Here is a 19,644-nt window from a genome sequence, read left to right as displayed (position 1 = left end):
ACAGAAACACATAAATCTGTCAGTTTTTAAGTAAATTCCTGCAGGACTTGCCATGGAAACACAGGCTGAATGTTAATATAACTATCTTAACAAACTGGGTTAGATCATGAACACAAGAGAAACTAACATCAGTTACAAACAACTTGTTAATTTATGGCAACTCTCAACAAACAGAAGGGTACCACACACGCACAAAAAAGTTAAAATAATGCTTCAGTTCATATTTGATGATACGGTGCTGCTGTTCCCATTGATGAAATGGCAAAGCTCATCTTAATGGCAGAGAGAGCACAATTCCCCTCAGCCACATTGGGTTAGCATTCGTGTCCTGATCCAAGGCAATCCAAGGGCAGGAGAAATCTACTGACTGCAAAAAGGCTTCTACTGAGAGATGCTCAGTGCTTTGTGAAATTGCTATGGAATGGTTTACAACTATTTCATTCATTTCTATCTAAGGCTGAGGACACAGTATCACAGATCAAATTTTGGTCTGGATGGTGCACAGCTAGGGGCATTAAGAAAAAATTTTTTTAATTCCTTCCATCCAAATAGTCAAAGCATTTCCAGAGATGGAAAACAGGTCTAATGGCAATCTTACAGAGAAGAACTGGGAACAACAACAACAACAAAACATTTTAATTATACTGCATCTGCAACAGAAGGCTGAACCTGCAAAATTATAAGCATCTCCTAGCTGGTTTCACTACTTTCAGAAATTATGTCTGATCTGCTGTAGCTACAACTCCCCCAAAAAATTGACTGGAGTAAGGGCACTGGAACATTCAGTAGTCTGCATGTTCTTGGGAGACGTGCTGGAAAGTTTAAATTTATTTCTGAGATCTAATAAGATGGACCAAGAGAACTTCCCATACTTGTACTTTCTACTTTACTTTACTTATTTATAGTTAAGTGAAGTAGGCCTTTCTTAGAAAATAATTGGCATCTGGTCTTACAATTCCCAAATGAAGTTTCTTCCCAGACAATTTAAAAGAACTGAATTTCCATCCTGAAAATAAGGTTGGTAATAGAAAACTATTTGGTACTCAAATCTTGCTTCCTGTTTTTGCTGTACTYCCACATAAACACACAGATGGGAGCACAAAGCCAAAAGTCCAGGCCAGCAATCTGGCTAGATGTTTATCTACAAAAAAATTGAGATCCTTATTTCCATGGTCTCTCACATCAGTTTATTCAAGGTTTGCCATTAGTTCAGCAGGAGCAGAACTGGGTGCATTGTTGAATGGCTTTCAACAACATATTCTCAGTTAAAAGAATACTGAGCAAATAAATATAACTGATGATGAACTGGGTCAACATCCAATGAAGATATATCTTGAGTTGGCAGAATTATGAACAAGCTACAACACAAGACAAGTTCCATGAAACACAGTAAGTCATGCAATAAGAGTTACCGTGACTGTTAGGGTGGTAATCCTCTGTTGGCAAAATGTATTAACAAGAGACATCGTTACCAGAATTGAACAAGAATATAAATTATTCTGCTTGTTACAGTTCTCATCACCACAAAACTTATGCTGCATCTGGGAGACACCAGGTCTCCAAAAAACAGAGTTAAAAACATTATTCTTAACTCTCAGTGCTGTGCTAGCTGCCTGGCTTCTTTGGGAATCAGGATTTTACATATATGAAGACTGTAGGTTCTCATAACATTTAGAAGATCAAGTAAGAGATGACTAAATAAGCAAGATAATGTATGTGTGCGTATATGCCTTGAAATGATTAAACAACTTGCCCTACATATTGCAATCTCTACTGGTTTTGCAGAGAGAATACAATTAAGAAATATAATTCTGAGATGTAACACTGAGAATCATATGATATACTATGATGTACTAAAACATTAAGTTCTTAATCTGAAACTGCTGCTCCACAAAACATGCTATGTTTGGAAAGAGAAAAGATATATTTTCATTGTATGAAGAGGCAAAGTAGCTAGACCTGCCATTATTTTTTGCTGAAAAAGATATTACAAGCATTAAAGCTTGATAGCTTTTGAAGAAAGATATTACAAGTGAAAAAGTGTTTAGAAATAATTAAAATACTTGTCTATTTTTAAACAGAGTAAAATCCCCAAATCCTACTGTTTGCACATTGATTGTGAAGAGTCTACTGGCATATACAGAACAAGAAGTAATTAGCTTTTGTAATTGTTTTTCTGAAAAAAAACCCCAAGTTTGCAAATCTTCTGTTTTTAGCTTTAAAATGAGTTTTTATTTGCCAGTGCAGCAATATATATTCTATTTTCACAAAACTGAAATCAGCTCAGTATAAAAGTACTGTAAAAAATCGTCTCCACAGATGGCTTTAATATTCTTAGGTCTTGTATTTTAGCATATATGTGGACGCATATCAAAAATTCTAAAAATAGTGAAAAATATAGCATACCTAGATAAAAAGAACTTAAATTAACCATTGCAAATTAGAGTTTGCATGTTCACACTGATGATTTTCAGCAGTATATTATGATTTTAACATCTAAAGAATCTGATCCTATAATTCCTACAAAATTTAAACTTCTGTAGCTACTGCCTTTTATCTCAGGGAATTCTGCAGAATAGGCCTGAAGAGAGATTTAGATACAGAGATGCATTTTGTGAAAGCCACATAAACCCAGCAGGGGTCTTGCTTGAACTGCGACAATAATTTAAAGATCACAGTTTTCACTGCTGATGGACTAAGATGTCCTACTCTCCACTGACATATGAAGAGGCACAAAGCAGAGTGACTGTAAATTGTTCTGAAGCTCCTAGGCTGCTTGATGATTTATTACTAAATTCCAAAAGAATGCAGACAGACGGCCTGGATCCTGTGAACTCTTGTCAACTTCTTAAATCAGCAGACCAACTTCTGAGATGTGCTGAGCACTGAGAGTTCTCATTAACTTCTACAGGAGAGCTGCAAATTCCAGAGCCTCTGAGAATTTGGCACCAGGAGGCTTAGGAATGGGTACTTGCCATGAAAAAGTGACTGAGCTGGAGTTGGCAAGCACACTGTCGACTTATCCTATATAATCTTACTTACACTGTCCTTGCACAGCCATTCCCATTGATATCAATTATTTGTTGCCCTACATCAGAAGGTGATGACATTTGAAACGATTTACAATGGGATAAGAGTCTCCTAATCTGTTTCAATCACTGCAGTAGGCTTTAGTCCCCTATTAAGAGTTCTCTATATGCCACAGCTTTTCTGACAAGCTGTTACACAGCACTTGGGAGTAACACTGATGCCAGTGTTAAAAGCAGGAAAGAATACAGGAAGTATGGGGGCTAAAACCCCTAGTAAACCTGTGCTGGGTAATATGCAACATTAATTTCAGGCTACGTTAGGCATTTAACTCAGAGAGCGATTTAAAAAGTTGAAAACTGGGTGCTTGAATTCTCTTAAGAGTAAACTTGGTGAACAGGTATAATGCAGAGCCTCAGAGCCTGCCTATGTAGACTCCCCCCACACACCATTCAGGTTCACAATGGAAAAGTGGGCTTAGCCTTAACCACAACATACAGGCTTTTAGATTTTAATAAAAGCAGTGAGCAATTTTATTTTTGGGAATGTCTTGAAAAACAAATGACTGGCCAGACATCTGTGCACTTCCACTGAGGAAATGTGGAAAAAAAATCCTAACAGCTTTAGTGAGAAAATGATCAGTGGCATACTGGGCCAAAGTCTGTCTTTAGTTGCACATATGCAAACCCATTCACTTTGGTGGTGTTATACTGTATAAAAGTTTGCATCCGAGTATACCGCAATGTAAATCACCTTGACTGCAATGACATATGTTACATTGGCGCTTTGCTTTCATGTGAACACTAACTCATTCTTTTTGTAACCTCACTTTAATCCTCCACACTTTTCTGCACACAAGTCAAAATTAGTTTTCTGGAAATGAGTAAGTGGGAAGACTAGTGCTCAGACTATTTAATATACTCAAGTTGCTGACTGAATCCGCATCTTGCTAATGGAATCATGTGACCTGGCTTCCTGATCTCAAATATTCTGCTCTTTGCATTTTAGGAGGAGGAGGAGGAAAAGGAGGAAAAAAAGGAATGTCAATATTATACTACCTAAACTGAAAAGCAGACACTTCTGCTGAAGCTATGTATGTGGTTTATTACATGAATTCAGCAGTAAGCACCAGAGCCAGCAATGAATCAGCCCTATCCTCATTAGATGATGTCAGTACACTCCAGGGGAAATGAAAATTCACTCAGCTAAATTTTATCAGGAAAACAGTTTGTCTAACACCAAACAGCAAACCTGGTTTCCAAAAATAGGACAATATTTCTCATTAATAAGCTCAGCAAATCTTTGTGCTTCCACAGCTTATGCAAAAGAGAAATACAATGATGTCAGACTGCTTTTTCCCAGACCAGACAAAGCCATTCTAGTCTCATTATGTTCACGTACCTGCAGAGCTTCGTGGATATTGCCATTATAATCAATTATCTCCGTTGCACCTTGATCACCCTTCTGTCCAGGTGGCCCCTGTAATATATTCCCCCGTAATAACGTTTTTGAGACAACAATCAAAGATTACCCTAAATGACTGTTCTATACTTGTCCAATGTACTCCACATTGGATTGAGAGGATTTTTTGAGCTTCTGAATTCTCAGATGTTAGTTCAATGAATTAAAAGAAGTGTTGATCCAAGTCCTCCTTCCTGACGCAGGTCAGATTGCTAGTAAAAAGCCTGCCTGAACACAGTTACTGCAATGGTATTTTCTCTATGCTTCCCGTGACTTAGCATTGAAAGGATTGCTTTCTGACACTTATCTACTCACATATGCTTTGACTTGATTGTGCTGTCTTCAAATTTTATGACATTTACAATGTATTACTACAAACTGCAAAACTTAGCATGAAACTGAAGATTGTTTTATGAGAAAACAGTTTATTTTAAAGATAGGCATAAACAAGTTGCAGCAAAGTGAATTGTGCTGCAATAGGCAAAACAGATCTATGAAACCACTGTGATTAATATTTAAGCAGTTCCAATACTCTAGTTTCATAATGGCTGTGAGCAACATCAGAACATCTGGCAAGCAGCATCCTGCCCATAAACTGTGAACAGGAGACAACTTCAAATAATAGCAAGGACCGCTATTGATATTAAATGCCAGCTAGCAACACATTTTCCACCAGAGTTAAGTGTCTAATTTCACTAGTTTAACTGGACTTGCTGCTACAATTTCAATACATAGTGTGAACTGAATGTAAGAGTACAAAACAAAGAGCTGAAATGAGAATTAGACTTACCCGTGGACCTACAGATCCTGTGTCACCTTTTCCACCTGTTTCACCCTATATAAAAAGGATATTTGAAAACAGATAAGCAATCTGAGAGTATATTAGGTAGTTGTTTCATTTTAAATATGCTTGTCTTAAATAACTCAGTTTAAAGAGCCTCTTATCTTCTCATTAACAGAATGTAGATCTTAATGACAAGAGAAATTCCTTTAAAATCTTTGTAGTGGCAGAGTTAACAGTGATATGTTTGGTTCTCTGTAAATTGTTACTGAGTACTGTACTGGGCTGGAATAAGAAATACCAAAGAATTCCCCAGAAGACAGATTACAAATTAAGTAATTTACATAATTTCCCTCTATTCTTAATTGGCAACATTACCAAAAGTTTCAAGGAAAAGTTAGAGAAATCAAATCAGTTAATAGTCTTAAGTCTGAAATCACTCAACAGCCTTTTCAAACTGTTTCAAAATGCGTAAACTTTTCTTTCTGTGATTCTGACTCTACTAAGTTTCCGAACTTCATTGCTCTGAGTCTACAAACACTACATTTCTTTCAGCATTAAAGACTTCTTTCACTCCTTTACTGCAGTAGACTTAAAATCTTTACCATCTTGCTCTCAGCTTTTTCTTCCTGGCTATTAGCAGTATGAGTCAAGAAGTGGAGGGAATTTCAACTATACTTATGTTTGCATTCATATCCCAGCATCCAGTGACTACCATTCATTTCACTTCTGAGTGAAACATTTGGTACAAATTGCAAGAGAATGTTTAATTCCGCTGGTGGTAATAGAAAACACAGAAAATAGTAAAAGGTTTTCATGGAGGTAATGAAAGAATATGGAAAGGAGACTGATGGCAGAACATAGTCAAACCGGTAATCAAACTGGTACCATCTATCTTTTTTTTCAGTGTTGCCATGGCAGCAAGAGGTGTACATGGCATTGGAGATGCTCAAAATTGAAGTTCCTAACTACTAGGCCGATGGCAGAACATACTCAAACCAGTAATCAAACTGGTACCATCTATCTTTTTTTTCAGTGTTGCCGTGGCAGCAAGAGGTGTACATGGCATTGGAGATGCTCAAAAATGAAGTTCCTAACTACTAGGCTGACTTATGCACGTAAACCTCCTGAAAAATTGTGTGCCTTTTTTGATGCAAAGGGAATCTTTTTGGTAAGTTCGGCTACCAAGACACTCATTTACTCTTTTGGTCTCTCTGTTGTGTTAATCTACTCATCAGCTCCCTCGCTTTCCAACATTGCTTTCTGGTGGGAGTGAATGAAGTGAAGGGGCACTTAAGGGACCAGATAGCTACCACACCTTGGTAGTCTTTTAAGCAGCTAAAATTGTAACACATCCTACAAGCCTTGCCTTTGTAGGACTCACTTGCCAGTATCTCTCAACCTGCAGTCCTGGAGTACTGCTGATTCCTAACAGATCAAAGGGTGAATCCAAAAAAATATGGCAAAAACCAATTAAATCTCAACAGGAGCTGATTCCTGACACTTTGGTGGATTAACCTGTATCAGCTGCCTGCCAAAAAAATAAGTGGCATGAGAAAAACCAAAGCAAGCAGAAAGGAGTAATTGTTACAACAGACAGAAAAAGCTAAAATGATGGTGTTTAATGCATACAAGATTTGATTCTAATAGCTGAAGTTGAAAGTCCGAATGTTATGTTCATACATAAAACTGCATCTGTTGTCTGCAGATCTGTTACAGTGTATTTTTAAGAAAAGTGAAGTTCCTTTGAGATGTCTCAAATTACTTATCCTAGGTAGCATTGTGCTAGTTACTCCAGCAAAGACAATTTTGTTACTACTGACCTTTGATCCTTTCGGGCCTCTAGATCCAGGTTCACCTGTTCTCCCCTGTTTGAAGGAAGATGGAAGATGGACAAGAGAGACATGATAGAGGAATGAGAGTGCAGAGAAAAATAAATTAGTAATGACTGACTACCGTATGGATCAGCAGAAACACTTCATTTCACATGATCAAGGTCACAAATCTGTAAGGGCATTGAATTTAGTAACACCTAGAGTAACATATCCCTTCATATCAGCATGCAAAGGCCACAGATTCCACCCTTCAAAAGGAAAAGTAGTACTATTATTAGTAAATAGTAGGTATCATGAACACTGATTTACAGGAATGACCCAAGTTCATTTCATAGCTCCTGAAAAATTACAAATAAGCAATAAATAAGATAGTTAAACATCCTAAGATAAGGACATTAAAGTGTTACAAAGGTTTTTCCCACAAGCTCAGATGAGTAAGAAACTAACTGGCTGAGGGTTTTCAGGATGTATTAGGAAAGGAAAACTTGATGGTAGCTACATAGTGAAAAACATCAAGAAAACATTAAAATATGGTTACAATGATATCTCTCTCTTATAGAATTAGAAAACAGCATGCAAAATGGATTTTCTCTGCATTCAACTTGGGAGCTGCAATGGTCAAAGAGTTCAAACTTTGATGCTGAAAGTTGTCTTACGGACTAAATTGGAATATTTGACTGTTTTTTTTCATTTAAAAGCTCACTCACCAAGTTTCTGTTCTGTTCTCCAGCAGAAAAAGATGTGTTCATAAATTTAAAACTAAGAAAACATTTCCAGTGTAAAATCAGACTGACCTTTGGTCCAGGAACTCCAGGTTCACCTCGCTCACCCTTCCCAGGAGGGCCTGCATCCCCTTTGTCACCCTGTTGCAGCAGATGCAAAATATAATCAAATACTGCACTGTCTTCAGTACATGACCATGGCGAAATAAAATCAAATCCTCAAAAGAAAACATTTTCAAGCTCATCTAGAACTTGTAATAGGTTGAAGAGGTTTATCCTGAGTAAACAGACTCTTCCTGAAGACAAAAGCAGATGTGCTTTAAAGTAGAAATGGGAATTATGAATTTTTCTCTTTATTCTGAAAAAAATGGAATAAAAATTCCCAAACTGTGAGACCTACTTCAGGCTATTTTTGGACTCATAATATTCTAACTTTGCCACATAGTGGCTTAAAAAAGAAAAAAAAAGTCCTAGAAAGCAAAAGAAAACCCCCAATTCACATTTAATGAACCTATATTTTCAAAGTAACGTGTGGCATCAGAGTTCTAATATCTGCACACTGTCCCGTGCCCTTTTTAAACAAGATTATGAAAATACAGCTTCTTCAGACAACCATGGTCTGCTTCTTCAACAAATGATTTTTGAGATGCTGACATTAACAAAAGTAACCAATGAACTTAAACAAGTCACAAATGGATACAGCATCAGTGATCGATCACATTTTTTGAGGGCATCACTACAAAGAAAAATGCTTGATAGTCCACGAACTATGACTTTTCACATTTCCAAGCACTACATTTTACCGTGAACTCTAGACTCTCCGGAGCATTTACAGAAATGGATTCTGAGAAATACCTTATTTATTTCTGGATAAAAGATTCTTAYACCATTAATACAGACACAATCTTTGTTACATACTAAGCAAGTTGAATTTGACTTTGGCTCTAAGGGCTTTGTAATAAAGTGTCGGCCAAATAATGTTACCTTTGTTCCTGGTAGCCCTGGTAACCCTGGTTCTCCTTGTGGACCAATGAAACCTGGTTCGCCCTTTAAAAGTATAATACAAGAGGATGTTAGATTATTTATTTAGCAGTAGGTAATTATACATGTTTATTTTGGATAGTGTTTTCCCTGGATTGCCCGCAGCTCACCAGCTGTGATGCAACAGTTATACAGACATCTTTTTCATCACGGGTAATTTTCATCAGCATAAATTCTTATAGCAAGCCATCACACAGCATATGAAATGCAAATGAAGTAAAAGGCATCAAACGTTGTTTTTATTAGGTTAAGGACTGTTAATATGCAACCTGGATTATAGTGTAATTCACCAAATGAATATCAAAGCAAAACTGAAGCAGAAGGGGAGTTCTGAGTGATTCCTAAATTAAAAAAGAACAGTCCATTTTGGCTATGTGTTATGATGCAGTTTATATTGCGGCACATAAACAGATTAGCAGATGGGGTGAGGGTRTTGCAAAATGATGACAAAAGGAGGCAGCAGACAGTGCTGTTTCAGTGTGCTTTCATGGAAGATATTTAGCTACGTCATCCCAAAAAGTAGATCAAAAGCGAAATGCACTCCCATGAGACTCCCAGCACCATGGCACTCTCCCAACTCATTCTGACAGTAAATTTCTTCACTTCCCTGCACCCAGACAACTTCTCTGGCCCGTGAATGGCTGGGAAAGAGGTACAGCTTTTCTTATTCCCTCTCTGCTCTGCCCTCTTCCTGCCCATTAATTTGTACAAATGTAAAAGACAAACAGCATAAGTTAAGCTGAGTTATGGCACAGCATCATTAGGCAGGGGAGTAATGACACTTTTTTGTTTTTAATCTATCTCCACAGCTGAATGGAGGACAATAAGCCATATTTTTTTTCCTTCATAAACTTTCCTGAACAACATTTCCTGCTTTGTAATCTTACATTTTTCACGTAAATTAGAATCAAGATTTACCCACAGGGCATCATAAATTTAAAAATCAGTAATACAACCAAATTAACAAATATTTATTTACAAGCCTTTTAACAATACCCCTGAACTTACTAATGACTAAAAAATCCCCATCAAATGCCTCCTTAAAATGCTAGAAAGGCAGATGTGTCATAATCCTATACTGACATAATTACTGACAGTATATGCAGAGAGAGAACATAAGCAGTTGGATAACACTCCATTCAACAAGTCACCCACACAGAAATACAGGTATGCTGTATTAGAAATTAGAAAGTGTTCTTGTGTATTTATCTGGGATCTCATCAACAGTTCAAAGTAAGGAAGATCTTTAGCAAACCAGCTAAAATAGTGGTAACTAGAGGAATCTTTCCTGTGGTTATGGGGAGGGCCACAGCAAGTTCACAGTTCAACAGTTTAGCCAACCAAAGCATAAAATAAAACTTAGTAGTAAGTTTTCCCACATGAAGGTCTAGCTGGCCATGATTCAGAAATGTGATATAGTAACACACCATGCAAAAGAGACAAAGGAATACATTAAGAGAAATATGTCACACACAAGTATGTTTCTTACTGCCATKAGAAAATGACCCTGTGGTTTATGTGAGTGCACGTCAGCAAGAGTAATGTAAAGCTGTCATAGAGCTACACATTTTCAAGCCAGTAAGTGACGAATAGTGCAGTTCAATCATTTATTTTAGAATGAGAGAGTAGCCAACAGTCCCAAATTGTTTTAACGCAAAGGTACTAGAGCTAACTTCTTGCACAGCTAATTATGACTTCTGTTAAATGAAACAAACAGTGACTACATGGTTCAATCTTTTCAGTGGTAAGGTTTAGAAGTGTTAATCAGAGGGTGATGCCCAGCTTCTGGATCAGATTCTGGTATTTTATTCAACACTATATCAGCTAGTTACTGCAAGATGAGTTCTGGGGAATTAAAAAAAGAAGTCTCAGCTCAAGAGTCTCAGCCTCCTCTCCAGAGAGACAAGAGAAAGCTGCTTTGCAACAGCTAGCGGAATGGATAACAGAGGAGGCTGGTAGCTTAATCAGAATAAGCAGGGTGCAGATCTTCTATGAAACAAAGCTTGAAAACGATAGCAAACGTGGGGAGGAATAACTCATGTATCAGTACAGACCAGGAGCTGACTGGCCCAGTAGCAGCTCTGCTGAGAGAGATCTGGGGTTATGATGGATGCCAAGCTGAACATGATCCAACACATGTTCTTATCACAAAAAATAAAATAAAATAAAAAATAAAAATAAACCCTGCAGGAGTTAAGATTTGGCTACATTAAGAGGCACATGAAATATCCCTCTACCTACTGCCAGTGAGGCTAAGTAGCTTAAAAGACAGATCTGATTTGCCACCTGAACTAAGTCTTAAAGAAAAAATTTTCTTAGATTATTTGAAAGCCAGCACTATCATCTGTAAGATTTGAAATCTTTTGAGTAAAACCACAGCATATGACATTAACTGAAAACAGTCATTAAGTTTACTTCTGCACCATTCCCAGTCAGGTAACAACTACAGCAGGTCGGTCTCCGCAGTTGCTGTCTCCCTTCCTCAGAAGAAGAACATCTACAGCAGAAGAAAAGCCCATTCAGCCTGCCTACTGAATCCTGCAACTGCATCCTGCAGATACTGCCAACTTCTGGCTTTACGTTATCCTTGCTGCTGCTCAGTAACAASAACATAAATGAGTTTCTATCAAGATTAGCACTACCAATGATGCGTAAAATGTAATGAAAACAAAGTTTCTTCTCAGTAAGGCATGCTGATGTCTCTGTAATGCAGGGGCAAGGGAGAAACCATTTCAATTAGTCTTTCACACAAACACAATTCCAGAGTCACAGAGCAATRGAGTTAGAAAACCAAGGACTAAGGGTTTTCAGTTTATGTTTTAAATGCACGGCAATTAGCTGGCACATTGCTGCAGAAAAGCAAGGATAAAGGTTGGCTTGGACCGCACTTCGATTTGACATCAAAGTCAGTTTGTAGTTGTGGCCTTCATTGCAGCATCTCCTAAGTATCTTGCTTAAGAAAGCTCAGTATTATTTCCAAACTACTGTGAAATGCTGAAAGGAATGTAAGGAATCAGAGCAACTGAGATTTATAATGCTTTTCTAAACATCTCACCACAATTTCTTACCATGAAAACAAAGTTTTATCTAGTAAGAATCTACCACAAGCTGCTTTGCCTGCTAAAGCAGGGGTAGGGAGCATAAAATTTAGAAAGAGTAAAGTTAAACAGGTAGGTTGTGAAAGGAGAGTAAGGAATTCCTCCCTTTGAAATACTGTTTGGCAACTGTATAAAAAACTATCAGTGAATGATGACTCTGTGCTTTTTAGTTTAACCCTTTAGCATACTTACAATGAACTAACTGCTTAGGAAACACCACACTTCAGAGGAATTCAACTAGATGAGTTTCAGCATTCTAAATTCATTTATTATTAGTGCTTGGAGCAATTTACATCAATCATACAACAAAGGCAACTTAGATAAAAAAAATCAAAAGCTTGTGAATTGCTTCCTTTTTACAGGAGTTGTTTGTTTTTATTTTTAAGAACAATTTTAATGGCTTGAGATGATGCTATTTTAAGAGACTAAGAGTCTATCTCTGTTTTCTCATTTTCACCCATGAGTCACAAAACAAATTATATGCTACTTTTCACAAACCTCATTAAAGTCAATTTTTGCCTCTTATCTGATAATACAGAATGTCTGAAATAGAAAATGGACCTAAACTGATATGCTGTGCACCTAAGCTAATATGATCTCCATCAGAATTAACAGTAACAAAAAATGAAAAACAAAACTTAAAAGAACATGAAAATCACTCTGGAGACCAATCAAATTTTTATGTGGATTATTATCTAAACACATTCATAACTGGTTGTTTCAGACTGATCAAAGCTTTTATAGGATGAGGCAGAGACTAACTTTGATATTAAGGGCTAACCCTAAGACACACTGCTCACTCTCACTGTCTTCTTGTAACTGTTATAGAACCTGTAATTGGCTAAACTCAGACTTGCATTTACAAGAAGTCCAACATTTAAATTCTGTTTGCCATGCTAATTGCATTTTATTCACTACAAATTTGATACAGGTTTATTAACAAAATAGTTCTAATACAGCACTCAGAATTAGCCTACATTGCACAGCTGACACACACATCAACATAATTATTTAACACTTTGTTCTCATATGCAGGCCTAGTCTACTTCCCATGCCCAGAGTACGGTCCTACAGTGGTACAAGCACGCAGCAGAGAACAGCAGCAGCTGAACATGCTCTGTTTTCAAACAGAAGGGTCTTCCTTAAGGGTCTCCTAATAAATATAACACATTTCCCATTTGGTGTCTGCCCCAAAAGAAACCTGTGCTGCAGAAAGCCACCCATAACACACATTTTTCTTTAAAGAGGGATTAAATTTAGCTTCTATTTAAAAATATTCAAAGTTATTGATAAATTATTTTATTGTTGCTAAAGTGATAACCAGTTATTGGCAATTTTCTCCCTCTACAGAAATAAACTGTGAAAGAGGTCTTCTCAAAAAACATTTCAAACTATCCCATGGCCACTGTACTGTTCTCTTACACTAGATTACTGCATTATCTTCTCTAGGTTAATTACAGAAGTAAAACTAAAACAACTTTAGACCATGAATTTGCAAGGAACAAAGGCTTAAATCATTTTGATCCTTATCCAAACCTGATATGCACTATAACCACTCAGAGTAGTTTAAATGTTAAACTTTCCCTCACTTATTTGTATAGTTCATTGAGCCTAAAATGTTTTATACAATGTCTGCCCCAGTGCTGGGGGTCTCTAGGGTTGTTTGGTAGGTCTCCTGTGGTGCCAGAAAACAGTCATCTTCCCCTGGCACTGACTTGCCAGACAGAATGTCCCAAGGCCTGGACTCGAGGGCTGTTATTTCTGGGTTGGTAAATCACGTCAAAGTATCTAAAATTTCTGTGGAGGATTTTGACAATATAGACTCCAACCATCACTTAAATCCTGGCTTAGCAGTAAAAAGTCCAGAGGCACTGACAGCACCTCCAGACTTAGGACCACCAAGCTACTGGATACAGCAACGCTGTACTTGCAGCAGCCTGCAAGTCTAGGTTTGCATCTTGGCCCCACCACAACTACTTTCCAGGGCAATATCCAGGCCACAGTTTCCATACAAAAGGACCTAGCTGTATGGGCTGGACAAGAACCACATGCTCCAAAAYGCAACCTAGGGGCAGGTTCAGAGCTTCCAAACTCCCTCCTGCAAGTCGAAAGTACTCACAGGGTTCCCAGCCTCTGTCCTGGCACAGCCTGCAAAGTCCTCATGAGTCACAGAAACTGGGAGATCCCAAACTGTCCCTGCTGACAAGAACTGGCATGACGTGTCCTCTTTTTAATCACTTCAGGAGACCAAGGTGAGTTTCTTTTACATATTGTCTTGACTCACTCACAGGCATATGTAAAACATAAACAGTATGGTACACTTTACTACTTTAATGCTTCTGAAAGAATCCTACAGAAGCAGAGATACAGAGAACAAAAGCTAGTGAACAAACCAAAACCCAGATGTGTAGCAACCTGAATAGCAACAATGAGGTTATAATAGGTTGAATTTGATTCAGTGACACCAGTGCTGATTTTCCAGAAATTGCCATCTGCTGTCTTCAGGCTTTGTTTCTGAGACTGCTATGTAGCCAAAATACTGCAATTCTGGAAAGGAGGGAGGACCAAGTTCTCAGGGGTCTTTAAAACAGGTGCAACCCTGTAGCAGTCAATGAAGCTGTATTTGATCATGCTATGCCCACCTCTGCGTAGGGAGTCCGGGGACTCAATTCCAGTGAAGTGACTTCCCAGAAATTCAACCAGCTTTAGACTACRCTTAAGAGAACTGCACTTTTTTTTTTATTTAATATTGTGGAAGTGTATTAGAGGACTTCATACACAGCCCGAAGTTCATGGGAGTCTTGCTCTCAGGACTACAGTATTCAGCTCATAAGAAGGAAATGAACAAGGTAAAGGGAAATCTGATAAAAAGCTAACTTATATGATCTTTGTTTAAGTTTTTTATACCAATTCAGAATAGCTCCAAAAATAGCCCATTAAACAGGTTGTCTGGCTTACTGATCATATTTGAAACAGTATCTTTACGCTCTAGTTAGTCTCTAAACTTCTGAGAACAGTTCTGGTTTTGAATTTCCAAATGCAAATTTAGCCTTTGTGATTCATTAAGAGTTAAAGAAGTGAAGCTTGTCTTTAAATCTGTCTAAAACCTGAAGCCTTTGCAACTAGCCCTAGTTTGTACAGCATGTATTGCTTTTTAGTGAGCCTAATTTCTCCACTTTTTAAAATTCTGCCTGCTTGAAGAATGTATGCTTATTTGAAAGGGTGCTAAAGAAACCAGTAATAATTCTGATTAATTCTGYATGCATTAGTCATATCAAGGACCTCTTACTTAAAGGCTAATTATAATTCACATCAGAATGGTACTTACTTTTGAGGATTAGAATAAAAACACTTGATGTAATGAGAGCCTCGTTTTTAGTTCTTTGCAATGACTGATCTGCTAAATTATTACAGTCTGCCCCCAAACTGTTTTCTTTAGAAATGTTAGGTGATAAATCAAAGGAATTTTTGTTGTTACTATTCAAAATGATTAATGTTACAGTATGCACTCATTGCTGACCATCTAAAATGGTCATGCCTGAGGCAGGAAATATTTTCAGCTTACAAATGTCATGTCTTTTTTTGTGGATGATAAAACACTTGATTTCTGAGTACAACAGAATATTAGACTCTCAGATTATTCAATGCCATTTGAATTTGGATTGGGCTTTTTTTCAGCACGAAGAAAAATCAAATGATGCTATGAAWCAGATGCTGTGAAATAGATCCTCATAAGCTCAATCTTCCAGCTAGTARTAGCTTTAGGGGTAATAAAATTCAAATCCTGTTTTTCAGTTACTTATGTTTTAGACTTTTCCGGGAAATAAAAATKAAAGCTTTCATGAACTGAAGTAGACAGTTTCTGATGGATTATTAAGAAATGCATATTTCCTGAAGAATGMCCCAGTAAACACTCCTGCCACAAGCATATCATCCAATGTTAACAATGATTTCATTTTCTTACCTTGATTTTCAAAATTAGGTCTGGGAAATTAGGTGTATACCCTGTGCAAGTGACTACTGCTACAGCATATGGAAAAGAGACAGCTAGAAAGAAATAAASAAAGCTAGATACGTAACTGTATGGATATAGATATATGTTTGATTATGTATTTCCACTCTGGAAAATGAAAATTCGTTTTTTTTTTTTTTTTTTAAACCTACCCTATGCACGGACCTACTTTTGAGAATTAGCCCTCCAAAGGCAAGTGACTAAATCCTATTTTTTAGATCAGTTCTCAATTYACCCAGAACATGCATCATTATGTTCTACTTTTCAATATTTGACCTATATGGCATTGCATATTTTTGTCTATTCAGACAGACAACCCACTCTTCAGAACACTGTCATGCAAGCAAAGGTTGGAAATTAGTTCACTTGAATATTTCAATAAACATGTCAACTGATGCATATGCATACTAGGGAGTATAAGTTTCTACAAAGCAGAGCATGAAGCTGAATTCMCACAGTTTTCAATTGCTGCAGTAACATGTCCAGCACCTCTCTGTATCCAGGAATCAGAAAAGTCTATCACAAGGTCAGCTGGCCCTTTCCAACTCCTGAGTTCCGGCTGGAACAGATTTCTGAGCATGGCGACTGATGGAATAAAGAGGAACTTAAGTCTAGGCAAGAACGACTTAGTCCTGGGAACAACATAGAGAGAGAGGGACAGGCAGTGCAGGTTTCCTGGTAGCAGTCGCTGACAAAGGAAAAAAAAAACAGGAAGAAGAATAGAAACAGAGATCCTCTACAAACAGAAAAGGGAAAATGTACTCAACCTTCCTAAGAGCTCCTGGGGGAAAAGGGGATTTGAAGAACTTTCCTCTAGGTGGTGAAGAGCATTAAGCTTTAAAATGAAACACTTGAAACAACCATTTACTTTAGAATTCTTTTCATTGTACTAACAGATGCCAAAAGGAAGAGCAGGGACCAGAAAATAAGCTTCAGCAATACAGCATCTCTCTTCTAGAGAGTCTAAAGGAGACTAACTACTTTGCACACCACTAGAAAATTTTGCCTTTTATTTTCTCTGAAAGACTTATTTTAATAAAAGCCACTAGATGAAACTAGATGAAAAGAGTATCAAGTCTTCTAGAACTTAAAAAAAAAAAAAAAAGGAAAAAGAAAAAGAGAGAGAAAGGAAAAAGATTCTATGTAACACCAAGTTTTTCAGTTCTTCCACAGTGTTATGAAAGTCACAGATAAGATCTTTGACTATGGAGAGAAAAAGAAATTCAAATACAGACCGAAATTAAAGTGCTCTTGCTTTCATAAAAAGAAAAAAATATACATATACCTCTCAAATTCCCATATCCTTATCTAGGTTTCTTTTGAAACCTTACTCAGGCACAGTCCCAGTGAAGTCTGGGACAAAGTAACTGTATAGAAGAATACAAATGACTGTATACTGGTAAATGTATTGGATTAGCCAGTTCCCCTGGGTTTGAGAACACAGAAAACTGTCCCTCTCTCCCAAAGGTGGGAGGATGAGGAAGTCTTTCTTGTCAAATCATTCAACAGCAGTTTTCTTGAACACGACAGCATAAAATCTCAGTTGCACTCACCACCTTTATTTCAGTAGTTGTCTTAAAAAAGGAGGGGAGTAAGGAGAGAGAAATGCCAGACACACTGAAGAAAAGCCAGAAGCTGCAAAGTGCTGTTACGAATAAGAAGCTTGTGTTCTGCTGAAGGCTTCCCTCTGCAGTGATGGAGTAGAGGACTATAGTGCTTAAATGCCACAAAAAATGCCACATTTTAATATTTTCTGATTGGAGATTTTTTTGATTCGGTATTTTAGAGATGACTGACATTACAATGAATGAGGGTATAAATGGTTTCCATTTTAGTAAGTGACTGATGCTTTGTATGTATTACACCATACAAGYTATGAGATAGAAGAGATGCATGAAGTTTGCATTTCCCAGAAAGTATTCTGCATCTACTTGATGTCAGTTGTGAGATATCACAGCGTGATGAGTAAATATTCTGTGTTTAAGTGCCTTACTCATTTCCTGAATGACATGGTGGAGCACATTCAGGGGTTCGTTAAATTTCCAATCATTCCAAAACAGCAACAGGTGGTTGAGAAAAGTTTCTCCAGCATGTAACAGACAGCTTTATCACTGTCTTAGAAATAACTGACTGCGCTTGTGTTCCCTCCGTGGCACCAACTGATAGTAAGGAGAGGATGAAAAAGAACAAGAGGAACTCCCCAAAACATCTGCATGCACATGGTGAACAAGTCTAGGAAAATGATTATGACTCTGCTGCATACTCTGAATTCAAACACGGTACTTGTGTGTCCTTCTGAGGCTGCTGTCCATTCAGACCCTGCTATCACATTCAATCAAGCTCTGATGGGCTATTAATTAATTGAAAATGGCATTATAAGAAGCTGAAACTTTCCCAGTGATCAGTATTTATTAATCCTTTAAGTAGTCTGGCTATTCTTTCAAGAAAACTGGACTGGCTGCCTTAGGAATTTTCTACATCCACAAGAAGACAGATGAGATGCAGCTGGAAAGGTATAGTCCACTGCCTGACGTGGCATTTACATTTTCATAGACTGTCTTAGTGTAAATAGTGCTCTGAATGTGCATAGTTATCTACAACATTTCATAATACAGCCTGCGACTATGGACAGATTCATTTAGATGACAGCAAATTTGTTGTTCAGTCGACAGATTTAAAGAAAAGATGCCTATGTTTAGTCATATGTATAGTCATAGGAACGATATTCAAAACTAGAATAACTACATCCAAGAGCTTCCTTGTGTCTTACAAGGAAGMAATAGAAGATACTAATGAAAACTCTTTGAAAATTAGGCAACCTGGAGTCTTCTCTCACTCTCTCATGTGTCTTGAAGACGCCTGTATGTATCATTCTGTCAACACCTAAGAATTCCAAAGCTGTTGAGAATATAAAAGCTCTGCCAACATGCTCCTCAGACAACTAGCTCATTTATACAAAATCAGCTGGGTCATTTGGGTTACTATCTGTTGATCTGATATTAATTTTTGCTATTTCTTCATTTAATTTCCAGAAAATATATTGTCCTTATTCCTTTACTATTTGGCTGGGGAACATTGGTTTAAGCTAGGTCCAATCATTTGTAGATATTAATGCATTTCAGATGCACTTACCACCTAGAGCTAACCAGAACATTATAGGAAGATACAAATTTGGAGAACATTCTGTAATTTCAGCTACATAAGACCAAAGAAAGATCACAAAGTGTAGTAGCAATTCTAACACTTCTAAGCTGCCAGAGATCTCAACAGAAATATTTGCGGAAGACTTCTGAGTGTGCATGTATGTGCATGCATAACACAACAGAAGTTTAAGAGAATAATACTGTAGAAAAATAATGACAACAAAATGAGAATATTTAGTTGCTATGCACTGGAAAGGAGGCAAAGTAGCTACTACCTCGTAAAGAGCCTTGTCACTGTGTCCTGCATGCCTCTGTTTGCACTCAGCTTGGGTGAMCACACATCCGTGTCTGAAAGTTTGGGGATAACCTGCAAAATCCCTGCCGAGAGGTACTACACACATACATGAACATATGAGAACTCTGTAATGCATTTAAATGTTAGGGGAAAAAAAACACCATGGAAACTTCTTACATGCTGTAATGAGTTTGTATGAGGTTTGTATTATTTCTGTTGTATTATACCA

At 37.4% G+C, this 19,644-nt stretch overlaps 1 protein-coding gene across 1 annotated transcript in view; it reads right to left on the bottom strand.

Annotated features, from left to right (window-relative positions):
- The window catches only part of COL25A1 (collagen type XXV alpha 1 chain), a 308,714-nt gene that overhangs the window by 29,230 nt on the left and 259,840 nt on the right, over nucleotides 1-19,644 (bottom strand). Inside the window, exons 21-26 of the mRNA XM_085309395.1 lie at nucleotides 8,811-8,873; nucleotides 7,899-7,967; nucleotides 7,093-7,137; nucleotides 5,279-5,323; nucleotides 4,429-4,506; nucleotides 1,413-1,436 (exon numbers count right to left, since the gene is read on the bottom strand). Coding sequence (XP_085165521.1) covers nucleotides 1,413-1,436; nucleotides 4,429-4,506; nucleotides 5,279-5,323; nucleotides 7,093-7,137; nucleotides 7,899-7,967; nucleotides 8,811-8,873 — 324 coding nt within the window. The remainder of the gene's footprint in view (nucleotides 1-1,412; nucleotides 1,437-4,428; nucleotides 4,507-5,278; nucleotides 5,324-7,092; nucleotides 7,138-7,898; nucleotides 7,968-8,810; nucleotides 8,874-19,644) is intronic.

The sequence above is a fragment of the Rhea americana genome, unplaced genomic scaffold, assembly GCF_003343005.1.
Source record: "Rhea americana isolate MKP2758 unplaced genomic scaffold, rheAme1 scaffold_106, whole genome shotgun sequence".
NCBI lineage: Eukaryota > Metazoa > Chordata > Aves > Rheiformes > Rheidae > Rhea > Rhea americana.
The sequence above is the reverse complement of the archived record's forward strand: the minus strand, read 5'-3'. Positions and strand labels throughout refer to the sequence as shown.